Genomic DNA, 18,381 nt, shown 5'->3' on the forward strand with positions numbered 1-18,381 from the left:
GCGTGGTTTGAAAGCCTCCAGTTTTCTCCGTATCCTGATGGAGAAACGACTCCAGCTGCTGCTGCAAGAATATCACGATCAAGTTATCCATCAGTATAATAGATGTTAGGGTCTGAGGTGTTACTGATTGGATCTTTGGCTGCTGCTGCGAGTTGCTATGGCGTGCAGAGAGCTTTGCTTGCTGCTGGAAGGATGGTGAAGTTGTACTGGATGGGGTCCGAGGACCACGGGGTACGAATGATGTAGTCATCATGCTTTTGTTGCCCCTTTGTCTTATAGGCTTCATTTTGCATTTTCATTCTTCTAAGTGTGTCCAGCAGTCTCTTTGTGTGTGTCTTTGGCGGATCAATCTTCTCCGCCAAAGGGAGGAGTCTTTTAAGTCTGTTGTTCAGAGGGCAGTCTCTGTCTCCTTTTATTTACTTGCATGTGATACTACAGTTTCTGATGTCGTTCCTAGCTGAAAGGGAAATAAGGTTAGTTTCGGCTCTTAAAAAGCAGCGTCTGGTTCACATTGGAGAGCCGCTGATGAGCCTCATGGCATTATTTTGTACCACTTCTAAGGAGGTTTTTTGAGTTTCGCTCAGCGAGGTGAGCGTGAGTGCTGCATAGTCGATGTGAGATCAAATTGCTTGAAAGTAATACAGTCTTAGGAGGCTATTTGATACTCCTTGTTTGAGGGAGATCATTCGTTTCATGGCTGAGAGACGAATTTTTGTTTTCTCTCTGAGGTGGGTTACTTCGTTCGCCGTTGATACAGTTTTGTTGATGATTACTCCTAGATACATGAATTTATTTACCCATTCTGTGGGTTCACCCATGAGAGTGAAATTCTGAGGGTCTTGTGTGTATTTGATGGCCATGGCTTTGGTCTTGTTGGTGTTGTTTTGGTATTGATTTTTAGACCAAGGTCTTTGCATTTGGTCTGGATCATGCCCAGCGACTTTTGGGTGGTTTTACGTGAGTGTGCTTTGTGTGGGCAGATAATACATATGTCATCGGCGTATGTGAAGATTTCCACTCTGTTTGGGAGGTCTAGAGTGGCTAGATTCTCCATAAGTAGGTTGAAAAGGTAGGGGCTTAGTATGCCGTTCCGTTTTCTAGGGGGGTGAATTCGGAGTTTTTTCTTGAAAGGTGACTCTGGCTTCTCCGTTCTGTGTGTAGTTCCGAGTCCAGGCCAGTGGGTGCCCTTTCTCTTTTTTTTCTACAAGTGTGAAGAGGTTTTCTGGGAAGCTGGCTAGCTCAAATGCTTTCTCAAGGTCGATAAAGATGACAAAGGTTTTTTTGTCGTTGATTGTTGTGGGAACATCGATTATACATTCTTGTGTGCCTATGCCCTGTTTGTATGCATAAAAGCGAGGATGTAGTGAGCCTATTTTCCAATGGAGTCTGCTGAGTACCATTTGTTCAGCTACTTTCTCGGAGCAGCTAATTAAAGCTACGGGTCGGTAGGTGTCTGGTTCTTTGGGTTTTGGGATGGGATTCGTGTCATGTTAATTCCATGTTATTGGTCAGTCTTTCAGTGTGAGTTCTGTTGATTAAGTATTCCCTAGCATACTATATGTGATTAGGTCGGCTCCAGAGGCAGTGTCTTTTCTGCCTTTTGCGAAAGCCGTGTTAAGTTCTTCCATGGTGTAGGGGTAGTCGGTGTCATCTCTCATGTTGCAGGTGGCTTTAATAATGTTGTTCCTGATTGGGAGCAGTGTTCTCTGCCTATAAATGGTTTGCAGAGGAAGATTTACGCTTTGGTTCGGTCGGCAAAGTTATTTGAAATTCTATTCGCTTCTGTTGATGGGTCTGGGTGGGTGACTCTGGGTGTGCTGTTTTTCCTAGAGATCTTGTTGAACCAGCCCCAAATCTTTGCTAGAGAAATGATGTAGTTGATTTCATGGCACTATAAGTGCCACTCGTCTATTTTCACTTCTAGTGCTACGTGCAAAGAATGTTTGGTGATTTCAACAAGTAGAGCATGAAGTTCATCGGTTCTGTGTCTTCTGAAGAGCTTCCTGGTTCGGATGATTCTTGCATTCATTTCCTTGATGCGGCTGTTGTAGTACCAGGCATCCGCATGCTGTGTTCCTAAATACTTTTTCTGTGGCATAGAAATACTGGCAGCGGCATCTAGTTGTTTTTTAAAATCCAGTGATAGGATGGAGATGTCATTGTGAGGGTTCTTTATATATTCACAAGCCCAATCCGTCATAGATTTCTTCAATCTTGCCCAATTTACAAAGTCTGGGTTCCACCTTTTGAGGAGTGGAGGAGGAGAAGGCTATTTATCTAATTCAAGGTCAAAATCTTGTTAGCACAGGATGCAGTCGCCATTTAGCACCCCTTAGGATGGTGCTTGACAGGAAGGTGAAGTCTAAACGACCACCCCCTAGATGGATTGCTTCTAACACATTGTTAAGCAATGTTACGTCCGGATATTCTTGCTGTAGGGCGTGCAAGTATCGGGCTGTCTGGTTTGTGTCCAATATTGAGTTCAGAAATGGATGATGGGCATTGAAATCGCCTGCAATGATTGTATCATCCTCAGAGGCAGTGGCAAAGAGCCCCTCTGCATTAATGCTCGTGTTTGGAGATTTGTAGGCATTGTGGACTGTGAGGGATGTGGCTAGCAGAGACACCTGAACACTAAGTATCTCTGCCTTTGGTCCACAGTCAATGCGTTGTACTCTTCTTGAGTGGATGCTATTCTTGATGAGAGTAGTTAATCCTCTTGTTGTTGGTGTGAGATACGTAGTATACACTTTGCATCCTAAGAATGAGAATGGTGTATTCTCCCTTAGCAAGGTTTCCTGAAGCACAATAATGTCTGGATTATGCACTGAGGTTTGGGATTGTAGGAAGGTGAACTTGTTTCTGAGTCCGCAGGCGTTCCATTGGAGAACTTTCACTTTGGTGTTGTTGAGAGTTCCTTCGTTGTTGAGTGTGTTTGTGTCAGGATTGTTCATTGGAGGGACTATGAAGGGACTAGGGTTTGGAGTTCTTGGGCAGTGCTGTTGAAGATGAAATCATCTAGGGATTGCTGTGAAAACTTGATTTTATGTGCTTTTAAAAAGTTGAAAAGGATATTTGAAAAGACCGATTTGAAGGCACCCATGGGGCAAGTAATGGGGTCAATGTCGTTCCAATCAGTGGAGGGAGGTTTGAAGGGAGTAGAGGGGCGTGAGGCGCTTGGACAGCTTCTGACAGCAGGACTAGGGAGGCTGGGAAAGTCACTTAGGAGTTTTGGAAATGGGTGTGTGGGTTACTGGTATGGAGGATTGTGGTAGGGTTCGCTCAGAGGAAGTGGAAGGGATGGAAGGAGAGGTGAATCTTAATGGTGAAGGTGTAGAAGGAGTATGGAAGGGGGGCTCGTTTTGACTTTGGGGGAGGTTTTGGAGAACGTTGAGGTTTGGGTTCTAGGAGAGAATGCGGAGGAGAGGAAAGTTCAGGAATTGCATGTCTGGGTGGAGTAGGATTAGGTCAGGAGGTTTGGTTGGTTTGAGGAGAAGTGTGGTTGGTAGGAGGTTGGTATGTTCGACGTGGCTGCCGTGGCTGCAGGTTGTAGTGACGATAGGCTCCCTGGAGGTCGGCGATAAGTTGAAGTCTTGCTGGGCATCTCTTCTGCCAAGCATGGTGAGGTCCTCGGCAGTTTGGGCACTTGACAACGGTGTGTTGTATGGCCTTAAACTTGGTGATGCAGTGGGCTGTAGGGTGCTGTCTGCTGCCGCAAACTGCACAGACCTCCTGGCCTGTGCAGTGGCTCCTGTGGTGTCCGAACTTCTGAAACCTAAAGCATCTGAGGGTCTCTTGGAAGTATTCCTCCGTGTAGAAGGTTCCCCAGTAGCCGAAGGAGATCTGTGGAGGTCGTCACTTTATAACTATCTCCAACTTGTGGATCGTCTTCCTGATTTCCCCTCGCATCTCATGGCTGAAAGAATGGAAGGGTGGTTGAGCACCGGTTCGAGTGGTAGATCCAGGTCATCGGCTTGTCTGCAGGGATGAGGTGTTGGACGTTCTCCTGCTGCTCTAGGAAGTTCGTGGTTTCCTTGTCCTGGGCGGAGATGACGAGTTGTCCTCGGCGATTGGCCGAATCGTCATCTTTAGCTGTGGATTCCTGGCCTCTATAGCGGTTATGGCGGCATAGGAGGTCGTGTTGGGGCCAGGAGTAAGCCTGAATCTGGTTGGCTGGGTTGACGTGTTTTTGGGTGGTCTGCTGTGTAGGTGGTTGCTGGGCAGGTTGAGCGGTGGTATCCTGGTTGTCTTCCCATTTTGCTTCTCTTTCATTGTTCAGGTTGTGGTTCTGTTCCGTCTCTTTCTGGTTGTCCTTAGGTGTTTCCTGGATTAGTTCCATGGCTGGTCGGGTGGACAAGGTGTTTTTTTGTTTTTCTTCTTCTCCTTTTGTGACTCCGCAAGGTGAGGCACCGTGGCTTCATGATCCTGCCCTTCTCCACTCTGGCACGAGGAGAGTCGAAAAGGATGGAGGGGGACAAGCCCCTGGCTGCCATCGCAAACACACGATGGTAGCCGACAGCTTCTTGTCGAACTATTTGTTAGGTATGTTTTACGCCGTCTCAAAAAAAAAAAAAAAAAAAAAAAAAAAAGTGTGCTAATGGCGCAGTTCAAATTCACGAATTCGAAACCGCTAACAATATTCGTAAACTCCACGGTTAGAACACTGATAATTTCAGTTAGTCTGCCAACGAGGCGATCCTGATGATGATGATGATGGTGATATATACAGTACAGTATTGTACTTAGATATCTGCATATTCCCATCACATGAAACAAAATAAAACTCACTTCAAGTTGAATACAGAAGTTCATAAGACATTCTATGACAGGAGTATTTGTGCGTATTTCCCCTATGAAAATCTCTGTAGGCCTACGTCTGCTACATTAAATCACAGCACATTGCACACGTGATACAAGACTATAACTTAATTTCTTTAATAAATCCTGAAAATTAATATCTTTTTTTACATATCGACACTGACACACAATATTGTAATGTATTATATTATCTCACATAGTCTTTCAAATAACTGTAGGGTTTTCGTTCTCTGGTAGACCTTTTAACACTAATGATACCTAGTGTGGGGCTACCTGATACAATACTATTATCCTCATTTAATTTTTTACTTTATTGTTCTTGACCTGATTCTGTACTATCTAAATTGAACTCCTCGTTATCATTGCTACCAAGAAAAGCAGTATTCTTAAGTGGTTCCTTATAATCATTCCAAAATTTAAATTTTTCCCTTTTCATGTTCAAAATTCGTCTTTTTTTCATATGAATCCTATTTCTCTTCCTCTGTATTCCTTTGGTGCTTTTACCTTGCGCACTATTACCCCATTACTCAATAAGGTTCTCTACAGAAATTTGATGATAGCTTATTTTTCTTATTTTGTTGCAAAACTACCATGTCACCTTCATTCACTTGTCCCTTTTTAACACGAAATTTCTTATTATAATACTCTTTCCCCTTTATTTACATAATTTGTCTCTAATTTATTACCTACCAGTATATTTGGGAAAAATCTCAAGTAATTTTGTTCTAATTTTTCAACTGTGAAAGATTTTTTAATGTTTGGGAGACGTGCTCCAGGAAAGCCTCCATGCAGCAGGTAACAAAGATCCTCCCCGGGGGATGTGAGCATAATCATTCAATACACTATCAGAGAAGAATACATTGGATGTTGCAGTTCATAAACCTTCACACTAATGTCCTGTCCAGAAGATTACTTCCACGTAAACTCTTTGAAATTTTACTTCAGATTTGTCACTACAAAATCTATTCCTGTGCTCAGGCGTTATTTTAGCTACATCCTAAAAACCCCCATGGGGTGCTGAACAGGTGATTAATTTATGGACAATAACGCTAAGAGCAGAAATGAAGCAGTAGTGTAAAATTCATTTACATACTATAAACTCTACCTGTTGACTTTAATTCAGAATGAGCATCTTCACCTTTCGAAACACTTAAAAAGGAGTACACCTGCGTGTATCAATCTTATCTTTATTGTTTTATTGAACGTACTCTTCTCAATGATATTTCTGGAGCAGATGATAATTCAAAATCTATTCCAAGAGAGTTACCCCAAATTTATCAGAATTTTTCGTAATTCACGTAAATCAATCCAAAAAGGAACAAAAGGACACAGGTTAGGCCAAATCTACCTAAAAGGCATATTTTTTTTACGTGAAATTTACAACCATAATGAACTGGATATCAACACTTTCAAAGGAAAAGAAAATTAAAGAGAAAATTTAAGAAAAATAATAAAGGTCTACAACCCACAAATTGATGATTAATGAAAATCCCAATAAATAAATGGAAATAAGATTATACCTCAACTCTCGTATACTTATACCATATATCTATCATAATTAGTCCATAACTACATCAAGGTATACCATGAGATCAGACACGTGGTCGAAGACTTGGGACTCAAATACCAAATGCTTAAAGAAAATATACTTCTAATCCGTCGAATACAATAAATTACACCCGCACAGCCTGAATGTCAATACTAGACAACTGATCTAAAAGGGTATGATCTAATCTAAAGGAGTGATTTATGGCCACACTGAGTCTAATCATATTTCACGTAAGTTCCATCCTGCAATTCAAGCCTCGTGTCTCAATCATTTTGGCTATGGTATGTGCTAACCATATCTAACTGGCCCAGCCATGGTTGTCATGCGTACCCTAATGCCTGTACCATGTAGTATGATCTAAAACGATCTCTTTTTTAAAAGAAAAGAAAAATAAAAAAAAGTCGGAAAAGCGTTCTGCGGTCAATGAAGCTCTGAGTGATGAATCTGGCCTGGTTAATACCTGTGAATTAACGGGATTACTGATTAAGTGGCGGTGCGTCACACCACAGACCAACAAAACACAGACAGTAAACGGCCATACTTAAAACTTGTAATCAGTATACCATGGCGCTGACTGGTGCCAAAGATAAGGCAACTTACAGCCAGTATTTGGGTAAAATATGAAAATAAAATCAGGAGCGCCAAGGTTATGCAGTATGGCACCAAGGCATTGGCCTTGGTCAATTTTGAGGCTTGTATGTATGTATGTATGTATGTATGTATGTTTTATGTATGTATGTGATGAAAGTGGTAGTGGGTGTTATATGGGGCTAAATTTTCCTGTTCATTTAATTTACCAATCTGAGAATTTGATTGACATTGTAAAATGTATATTTTTTTTCTTTATTTAATAAATAATCTACCCTTTTCTGCAGGATTCATAAACTGATCGGCTGTAAAATGCTCTTCTCACAATAACACTTTTTGGTGCTGATACTGTGACTTCCACCGGATCTCGCAGGCTGTGGTGACAGCAATTCTGGTACAATGACTTTTCTTTTCACGTTGTGTACCCATTTCTTGCACCTGGGCAGTTTATCAAGCAAATCTATTTTTACTCTTGATGTTTAGTTAAACAAAATATTCATATGGTTAATATTTCAAGAGTATAGAATATGTTTATCTTAATTGAAAAATATATTATCGAAATTATGCATCAATTATCGTAACCTATATTTCAAAAACAACAAGACCACTCTTAGTCGTACCAGAAAGACGTTCAATACAATGAAAAATGAACATACTGAACAGCTATATATGTAGGTGGTAACGGTAGTGTTACAATTGCATTGTTTTCATGATATGAACCTTAACAGGTTTTCACTACCATCATCATGTAGTGTTTTCAATAGATCTAGTAGAACTACTTCACACATCAAATAACAATCACGTAGACATCTACAACGATTACAGATTAGGCACTATCTATTGTAGATACACATGAACTTGTGGTATGGTTTTAACCTGTGTTGTTGTTACGTGTTATTAATCATTATTTACTCAACGATTGCACCGCATTGATTAATATTGTATTGTAAATGTACAATACTCAGCGTTATTTAAAATTCAATATTTCATTATCGTAAGCTAACAGTTAGATCCACCACTCTGACTACTGTTAGTGCCCACGACCTTCAATCAAGTCTAACATTACCACCACAGTCGTGATTTTGTTTATTATATCAAAATGACTCCATCATTAAAACTGTAAAAGCATACTGTTCTAGATCTTCTTTATTGGGAAATGTGAAAAAAGACATTTCGGGACTGTTCCCACGTGAATTTGTGCAATTATATGCACAGCACCCACAACTACGGTGCGTCCTATCAGCCATTTTTGTCAAGCAGTTATACTTTGACTCTTGGTGGCAGCACTAGTATAGCGATTACAATCTGCCCACTGGCATTTACCGTCTGTGTTTTGTTGGTCGGTGGTCACACCTTACGGAAGTAATGGTATTTCCTCCAATTGTCAGACTGATATTTGTTTTTGTCCAAGAGGAGTTTGGAATCCAAATCTCAACCCTCAGCCTGTGTCTGGATGAAAAGGCAAGGCAATCAGCAACAACAACCCTCCCAGTTATTTCCTTTTTTCTATAGCTTTAGTTTCCATCTACGAGTGTTGGTGAAAATGGGGGAAAAAAAAAAAAAACAAAAAAAAAATCTGACTGATTGCAATAATTACAGAGGCATCATACCTACGTTTGTTGTCATGAAAATATATACTGTAGTATGCTCATCCTAAAGAGAATAAAGAGAAAGATTGATGAACAGCTGAAAGATAAACAAGGATTTCCAAAAGGTAGAAGTTCTACTGACCAACTTTTCATTCCAAGACATGTTGTACAGCAATGTGTAGAATATAGAAATCCACTTTTGATGGCATTTGTGGATTTTGAAAAAACTTTTGATAGTGTGCACCGGCAAATTTCGTGGAAAGTCTTGTGTTATTATGGAGTTTCTCTTAAATACGTTAATTTGATTAAGTCTGTACATGAGCACAGCAAGTGAAAAATTAATCTTAATGGAGTCCTATCAAATTAATTTCCAAAGAACAGTGGAGTACTCCAAGGGAATGTGTTGTCACCTATGTTGTTTATCATCCTCATGGATTTTGTAATGCCTATTCTTTACAGATTCTCCTCTGTCCTCATACACTTGGCGACACTGAGATTACCAAACAATTCTTCTTCACCAAAGGGGTTAACTACTGCACTGTAATTGTTCAGTAGCTACTTTCCTCTTGGTAAGGTTAGAAGAGACTCTTTAGCTATGGTAAGCAGCTCTTCTAGAAGGACACTCCAAAATCAAACTATTGTTCTCTAGTCTTGGGTAGTGCCATAGCCTCTGTACCATGGTCTTTCATTGTCTTGGGTTAGAGTTCTCTTGCTTGAAGGTACACTCAGGCACACTATTCTATCTAACTTCTCTTCCTCTTGTTTTGTTAAAGTTCTTATAGTTTATATAGGAAATGTTTATTTTAATATAACTGTTCTTAAAATATAAGTTTTTTCTTGTTTCTTTTCCTCACTGGGCTATTTATCCTGTTAGGGCCCCTGGGCTTATAGCATCCTGCTTTGCCACCTAGGGTTGTAGCTTAGCAAGTAATAATAATAATAATAATAATAATAATAATAATAATAATAATAATAATAATAATAATAACAGTTGGTGATGGAGGAAAAGGATTGGAATGGATTGGTAACAGGAAATTAGTGTACCTAGAGTATACTGATGACACTGTACTCATTAGTAAAACATCACAGGTCTTGCAAAGCTTCCTTACCATTATGCATGAAATACCACAAGAGGTTGGGCTCAAGATAAATAGAAAAAGACAGAGATGATGAAAATGGAATATTCAATGGATGATAAATTATCATTGGATGGAGAAAGGATTAATGAGGCAGAATAATCTTAAAATTTAGGAACTATGATCTCCAATACAGTCTTTAGAATTGAAGTTTAATGAAAGATTGAAAAAAGCAAATAAGATAATGGCTAAGCTAGGTAAAATTTGGAAATAAAATCGTCTGAAATCAAATGAAAAAAATCAAGTTATATATCAGTTTAGTGAGATCGGTGTTACTGTATGGACATGAGTCGTGATATGAAAATGAAACAATATCCAACAGATTTTGTAGATTTGAGAACAAAGCCGTCAGAAGAATATTGGGAGTTAAATGGCAGGACAAAATTAGAAATGAAACTATAAGAGATTACTCGCGTGCCATATGTGACTGAGATCATGGTGAGAAGTAGATGAGGATGGTTTGCACTCCCCAAGAGAGATTAGTTCATCAAACTTTCATCTGGGGTCTACAAGGCACTAGAAGAGTTGGAAGACCCAGGCTATATGTCTGAGGACTATGAAGCATGAAGTGGGAGATGATGAATGAAGACGTATTTAATTAAAAGCTCAAGATAGAGATGACTGGCAAAATCTAACTGAGGCCATTTGCGTCAATAGGTGTAGGAAATGAAGACGATGAGATATAGCAAACACGTTAATAGATTAAAAGTTTTAATAACCTTTGAAGCTTCACTGAAGTAATACTCCTATTAAAGGTTTAAGGTTTAAAGGCCACTCATGGATGGCAGAGGGAAGGGACAGTGACATTGCCCTATCAAGCAGGACAATACCCTAGAGACTGACCATATTGCATATGATCAGCACCCAAGCTCCCTCTCCACCCAAGCTAGGACCAAGGAGGGCCAGGCAATGGCTGCTGATGACTTAACAGATAGAATAATAGGCTCCCCCAAAATCCCCCATCCTTAGCTCTCAGGGATGGTGAGGTTGCAGCAACTAAAGTAACTAACGAGTTTGAGCGGGACTCGAACCCCAGTCTAGCAATCTTCAGGCAAGGAGGCTACCAATAGGCCCACTTCACACAAGTGGATTCAATCCGTGTGGAATATTTCCATGTGTCAAAAAGCATGTCTGCACATGAGCGGTTGTTTTCCGTACGATTCATCTGCATCAGCACAGACTACACAGTCAGTCAGGATTTGCTCGAGAGGAAGGATGTTAAGAAAAAACTGGTCTTTGTGTATATATTAAAGAGGGTGCTAAATGTGTCATGATGTTCTGTAAAATATAATCATATTTATAATGAACATTTCTATTACAGTGAATAATAATAATATTATACAAGAATAGTAATAATAAAACAATTATAATGATAATAAAAATTATAATGATAATAATCAGTATCTTAATGATAATGATAATAACAAAAATAATAAAAATGATAGTAATAATAATAAGACAATTCATATTAATCACTGATAAATTGCATAAGAAAAAGAGCACCTACCTTCTGCAACAGCAGTCACGATTACCGCATGGAGGAAAACCTCCCGTCTGAAGGACGCCATAAACTTCTAAAGTATTCTAAACCATGAGGCACCTCATAGATTAGCAGTGCACGTGGTTAGCAAATCACTACCGTCCAGATATTCTTCCAATTTATTTCTAAATCATACGGTTTCAATTTGCTCATGTGAGGCGGGGTTTATAGATAATGGTTTGGATTCGTCAAGGAACAAAACAAAAATAGTCTCCGCATAGGAATCATCAGTCCAAACTCCAGAGAAATCAAAGAACTTGAGTAATTTTAGCAAGATTACAAATTATTGATCTCAACAGATTGACCCATGGGGTTTTAATGGCACACCTCACAAGATAATTCCCAAGTTTATGCAGTGATTTAAATTATCTTAACCATAAGACATATTTTAGCAAATACAGTTTATCAAAGACAAAAAAAATGCTTTGGTCAGAAAACTATTGTGTCTGATATCTCATCAGATTCTGAGAGTTTATGTTTTTAAGAGAAACATTGGGGATGTCAGGTCATGCTTGCCAACAAGAAAAACCTGAAAGTGGATCCTGTGATACCTGCTCAACAAGTTATGTAGCCAGCCTACCTCTCTCACAAAACAAAAATCACTGGTTTTCTACTTTTCCTTCTTCCCACACCACTACAAGCTCAGCTGGCTCAAACGTCAGACGTAAGTGAGCTCCATAAACAAGCAGCGTTCGTTTGCTTACAGCAGGATGTATTAAGAAGCATCTGCTCCATCCTCATAAACGAAGCGAGTATGTTTAGAATGTTTCACACCGGTTTCCTATTATAACTACGAAACATTTGGAGAACATATCCTGTAAATGGATATAGGTTTCCTGTGACCAAGCACCATTTATTCTTGGTACAGGGCCTAACTTAGAGCCTGTCGCATCCTTATGAACTGACATTGGTAACAATTCATGTAGAAAAAAATCACAAATTTCAAAAGTAATTTGTATATGACCTAACTACACAAAATGGAATTATTTACTTCCCACATTAAACACCCTGCAAGTCCCACGCATAATAAGTTGTAGTCTTTTTAACTGGTAGGTGGGTGGGTTTTCCTAACCCTGCACCGGTAGTTATAGCTACTCTGTTTATAACAGCCATTCTAACTGTGCTGAAGTTACGTTCCTATCAAAGGACTTCGGTTTGTATAGTTAGAAAAAATAAAGTAAAAATTGCAAAAATTTGTGATATTTTATTCCTTCCTTCACAATTCATTAAAATTTACTTTAGTGCTGAATAACGTCTTGGGTTCCAGGGTTTGGCATGAAGCCTACATCCCATTTGTTCCTACATGGTATACAAACCCCCATCCTTTAATTAGGGGGACAATTGATTCAGCGCAAACTGGAATTTGTCGTTAAAGTTGGATAACCAGTGGTTATCCAGCTAGTGAGGGTGCGAGGTGAGGAGGCCAGCCCCTTTTCTAGTCAGAGCGCCTTCACTTTTGTTTCAGCCTCTGTCGTGTAGGAATAAGAATGTACAGTCAGCTGTTGTCAAACAGGAAGTGAATGGTTGTGAGAGATGGAATGGAAGCAAGAAGTTTGTGTTAGCTGGGGGAAGGGTGGATCCTGCAACCAGTTTATTGCTAAACTGGCTGTGGACACACTCCCTCTGAGCATCTTGTAGGGACATGACTGTTCGCAGGCATCCCCGTGTGCTGAGTGTAGGTCATGGCCTATGATGCAGTGGCAGGTATACGTACTGAAGGGCAAGAACCGAGCAAAACATTCATCAGGGTCAGATGTGCAACACACATGAAGACTCCATTGAAACCTTTCGCTGCTTCTAAGCCTTCAGGGGTGCTACTGCAACAGCAACCCCTGGATCGGTCCCCTGGGAATATGCTGCAGGGATCCAGAGTACTTGGATCTATACTGGTAAACTTTTCAGGTTTCACTGGTGTGCGTGGGGAACCCCTAGTGTTCACAGCTTCCCTTTGAAGGCTGTGGTTCGCTAGTGACCTTACAGACCGCTGACAAAAAGTTTAAAATAAGGAAGTTGTTGGATTCATTAGGGCTTCCATGTAGGCCCTAGATGACTTTTTTGATGGAGTTGGTAACTAAGGCTACTTATCCCCCAGTAACCCTTGTTCATTTAAATGTCTCAAGTATCCCCAGAAATGTGAAGGGCATAGTGGTTCCCTAGTTTCAGGGAGCCAAGTGGTTTCCCTTCTGAAGCCTAAGTTAAGTAGGATAGCTCCCAGCTCAGCAAGTAAGATACCAGTGTCGGGAGCCCAGATGAAATGTAAGAAAACAAAGGTGACTGCTGCTAGTGTGCAGAGGGTTACCCCAAACCCTGACCTGAATCCAGTGATTCCCTCCCCTTTCCCTGTGTATTTCGCCCAACCCTTGTGCAGGGGGTCAAGGGTCTGTTCCTCCTCCCTCTGTGTCAGTAGTTGTGCCTATTCTCCAGCTCGTTATGGGGTTGTGAAGCCTTGTGAATGCGCCTTCCTCTCCCTTTGTGAAAGTGTGCCCTCATTTTTTAGGCTCAACGTGGCTCCTGTTAGAGCAACAGTATGGTTTCTCCCCTTAAGGGAGCATCATCATCGACAGTTGCAGAGACCTCAACCGCTCTGCTTGCAGTGCCAAGAAGAGGAAGAAGGGTGTGTACTATTCTTCCTCCTCCTCCGCCTTGTTGTTCTCTGACTCTTCTAAGACGAAGAAGAAGAAGAGGTTGAAGAAGTCCAGGAAAGCAAGTCATAATCACAGAGATAGGGCTTCCCGTGACACCATCTCTCTTTCGAGGCTGGTGGATGGCAGTTGGTGGTTCAACGACAGGGCCACAGCCACATGTCATGGGAGCAGGCAACTGCGGGTCTGGGCTATTCCAGCTTCTCTGGTAGCTGACCAGGACAGAAGTGTACAGCCATGTACACTTTTTGTTCCAAGGTTAATGTATGAGCTTTGGCAACCGCTATCTCCATTCCTTCCAGGTCACTGGATGCTCCATCCACCTACCAACGAGTTGTCTCTCAGGTTGGTAGAGAGGATGGTACCATTCTAGGTTGAACTCGAGCGCATGGACGCTTTGGTAGTCTGAGAATGTGGGGCAGAGGGCTTGTTCCAAGTGTTGCCACCTCGGCTACACTCAATGTGGATAAATGCAGTGATGCCATTGTAGCTGCATATAATTTGCACATGAACTGTTATATTTTTAAGCGACTCATTATTTCCTTCAGAGTTGACTCTTAGCTGGACATTCGATTGTAAATTTTTATATAGGGCATATTTAAAGACTGATAATTATTCAACGATTAAATAAAGAAATCAGAATCTATATTTATCTCATTCACGGTAATTTTGTTTTTATTATCAAATCTTAATTACCAAAATTTAAAGCAATGTTGCAAAGTGTGTTCTTTTAAAAGAAATATAGTCGGTCATTGTGACAAGAGAGATGCCAAATATTGCTATTTGAGTACATTTTGGGACAAAAAATCACAAAATATCATCACTGTTTGTTCCCCGTGCCTTGGAGCACAAGACTGTGGTCTCTCCTCTGGCCCTAACCTGCAGTAGAAGTACTGTACCTGGAACTTCTCTCAGTTCTGCTGGGTCTTGTGCCAGGAGTCATCCTCCCATTACTGTTAGCCTGGCTGGGCCTTTGTCAGCCCCTGACTACATTTCCATTTCTATCCTTGGGACAGAACAGTCATACTCGTGGTGGGGAGCAGAGTCTCTGGAGCATACTGCCTCACCCTCAGTCTTGGTGGGGCGTGAGGGTGTTTGGGGACAGAATGTCTTGAAGACTCAGGACTGCTGTATGTTGCCCAGTATGGCAGACTACCCTGAGTCTGAGAATTCCATCGTGAACGTCCTTGTTCGCATTCGTGAGTGCAATGGCCTTGAAGATTCAATCGTGGCACCTCCATCGGGGAATGCTTCAGTTATTAGCATTAATCAAAGTCCTTGTTGGCTGAATCTGAGAACTCATTTCAGTCCAGTCAGTCAAACAAGATCCTGGACCCCTGACTTACGAGGCAGCGGAGGTTCTACTTGCTGGAGAATGGTGCGTCTGCATCTCTGCAGGTTGACCCGTCAATGTGCGCTCTGACGGGGAATACTCTTGTTGGAGAGACTCAAGGCAGAAGGCATGTCATTTTGGGCTTCTTTGAGTTGGCGGCTATGGAGGCTTCCCGACTCGACCAGTGGTCAGGACCATTTATGTATTGCACGAAGTCGACAAAGTTGTCAACCTCAGATGCTTTGGAGAGGTAAAAGAGTCTTGTGCTGTCGGGATGGAAGGCTACCATCTTTCTTGCCCACTAGGCAGCTAATCTGTGAGTTAACTGAGTTTTGAAAAGGCGGGATGCTGTGGTCTCTATCTTTTCAAAACATGTTACCCAGGAGGTGGTGGTAGTTTTACGAAACTCGTTGGTGCGGGGTGTCACTTCTCTTCTGCTGGCTAGCCAATTTGCAGGTGGCAGTAAAATCATGGGAGACCGCTTCATAGGATTCTGTAATAAAGCGCACTGTCAAAGGTGGCAGCAACCAAACTTTTGGGTGCAAGGAAGGGCAGTGTGTCAATTCAAGATTCTGCTTCAGACTGTGTCTGGCTCCCCAGGTTTTTGAGCAACTGTTCACCTGGGTAGCCACTTGGGCCTCTGGTGATGTATGTTAACGATTGGTTGATCCTGGCATCCTCAGTGAGGCAGTTGTTTCAGGATCAAGATCGGATTTTCCCGTTTCCACAATCTGGAGATTGTGGTAAGATGGGAGAAGTCAAATTTCATACCCAAACAGTGGTTGAAGTACCTGAGCATACTGATAGACATGATAGCAGCGAGAGTCTTTCCAACGGACTTTCACATCGGAAACTCAGGGAGGTTGCACGACCATTTCTGTCCAAGATACAAGCACCAGTTTAGCACTGGGAATGTCTTCTTGGTCATAGTCACCTATCCTTGTTAAAGGATCACTGGTCAGCTGACAGGTGTCAAATGATCTATCATGTTCCAGTGGGGCAAGAGGTGCGGGACGAACTGGCCTTATGGTTTGATGAAGAGAACCTACCCAGGGAAGTTCCACTCAACTCTCTGCCTCCAGACATGCAACTGTTTTCAGATGCATCGAAGGAGGAGTGGAGAGCACACCTACACCTAGTCAACCTGGTCGTCTCGGGGGTGTGGACCAAGGAAGAAAGGGATCTGCACAACCTCCTAGAGATGCAATTAGCCTTCCTAGGATCACAAGCATTCCAAAAACAGTTGAGGAGGCACTCAGTAGTGTTGATGAGCAACACTACCACTGTAGTGGCCTATGTCAACAAGCAAAGTGGCACAATCTCGCTCTTTCTTTGTGAATTGACAAAGCAGATACACAACTGGGCAATGTCTCACTTCATGGAGCTGTCAGTAAGATACATTCCAGGCAAGAGGAATGTACTAGCAGACACACTCAGTTCCCTGGGACAGGTCTTAGGAGCAGAGTGGTCTCTATATCCTCTGGTAGTAGAAAGGCTTTTTGCCCCGTGGAGCTCACCAGATATCGAACTGTTTGCTACCAGGCTAATGAGGAAACTCCCTGAGTTCTGCTTTCCCATTCTGGAAGAATGGCCTTTGTTCGAAGATGCCTTCCAAAACTCATGGAATCACTTGGATGTGTAGGTCTTTCTACTGTTCAGCCTGATCCGGCCAGTAATTAACAGTGTTGATTATGCTATGACCCAGGATGACCATCGTGGCTCCCAAATGGCCTCATGCCGAGTGGTATCCCAATATGTTTGGCCCACACTTCTCTGTTAGCTGCACTGGTAGAGGTACCACTAAGCCATGGAGTCCTTGGCTCTTCACGGTTCGAAACTATACAGCATCTCCTTTGCGCAAATAGCTTTTCGTGAGGCACTGCACGGGAGATTTCTGGATATCTCCAAAGGTCCTCTACAGCCATCTACCAAGCTGAGTGGGCCATCATCTTCGACTGGTGTTGCAGAAAGAATATTTCTACGGTCGGAGCAACTTTAGCACAGATTGTTGATTTCAAGGTCTTTTTTCGGAAAAAAAGCTCCTCTCAGTCATGGCTGTCAAATGCTACCACTCAGCCTTGAGTATGGTCTTCCAACTGAAGAATATAAGCCTCTCAGCTTCCTTGGAGTTGTGTATGCTCCACTCAGGATTTCAGGCCCACAAAGGGAGATGTGACTTTGGTCCTCGAGGCTCTTATGCCTAACCCATTCAAGCCTTTGAGGAAGTCGTCAGACTGGGATCTGATACTCAAGAGTGTCATTTTGCTAGCCTTGAGATCAGCGAAGTGTTAGTGAGTTGCATGGTCTCTCTCGTGTATTAACTCATGCCAAGGGGTGGAAGGAGGTCTCCAGTTTTGTGCCAGACTTCGTGGTCAAAACCCAGAACCTGGCGGTGCATGACCCTAAGTTCAAGTCCTTCTCCATCCAAACTTTTTGGGAAGCATCTGGTGGTGATCAAGAGGAGGTACTCTTTACCCATGAGGGTCCCGCGGTGCTATCTGAAAAGGATCTGACACTTAAGACCCGAGTGTTAGAGACTTTTTTGTTAGCAATGGCAGGTCTGAGAAAGATATATCAAGGAACACTGAATCTTTCTGGCTTCTTAAGACGATCCATGTGTACGCCTCAACTGATGAGTGTGTTGAGGTGCCAGCTAGGACCAGAACTCACGTGGTCAGCAGTACTGACCCCACTCTTGCCTTCAGGATGGAGTCTGGAAAAGGCAGACCACCTTCACGGCCTTTACTTTGCGTGAGTATACTCGCGTCCCTTAACACCTTTGTGCTTGGACATGCAGTCGTTGCTTGAGTAGTTGGCTAACCATCACAGATCCCAACATGGGATAAGGATGCCACATCTATCATACCATTTAGATGTAAGCCTGGAATGAATGGTAATATAACTAGACTTTCTCTTTCATTCTTCTGTCGCCCTTCTTTAGGAAAAACCGGTTAAAAGGATACGTGCTGGTCGGACCAGATGTTGACAAGTTTCACTTTAGAGCTCCATTCAAGTCTAAAAGAGTATCTCTCTCATCACCCTTAAATGAGCGGGGGGATGATGGATCTTTTACCAAACCCTTAATTATAATAATATTTGTTTCCAACTCACATCTCCTTCGGGGAAGGGGATCTCCAGTTTGATCTGGTATATGTATGCATGTAGAGCCCAGGTCCTCGCTTTGCT

The 18,381-nt window shown here is 42.0% G+C and overlaps 1 protein-coding gene across 1 annotated transcript; it reads left to right on the forward strand.

Annotated features, from left to right (window-relative positions):
* Positions 1-16,171: 16,171 nt before the first annotated feature.
* LOC137619756 (uncharacterized) lies at positions 16,172-16,837 on the forward strand. Its single transcript, XM_068350085.1, has one exon. The coding sequence runs from the start codon at positions 16,172-16,174 to the stop codon at positions 16,835-16,837; it is 666 nt and encodes a 221-aa protein (XP_068206186.1).
* The last annotated feature ends 1,544 nt before the right edge of the window (positions 16,838-18,381 follow it).

This window comes from Palaemon carinicauda, chromosome 1 (genome assembly GCF_036898095.1).
Source record: "Palaemon carinicauda isolate YSFRI2023 chromosome 1, ASM3689809v2, whole genome shotgun sequence".
Classification (NCBI taxonomy): Eukaryota; Metazoa; Arthropoda; class Malacostraca; order Decapoda; family Palaemonidae; genus Palaemon; species Palaemon carinicauda.

Bases quoted from the DNA above. Each gene is read 5' to 3' on its own strand.
- LOC137619756 (XM_068350085.1), top strand. From the start codon at position 16,172: ATGATCTATCATGTTCCAGTGGGGCAAGAGGTGCGGGACGAACTGGCC.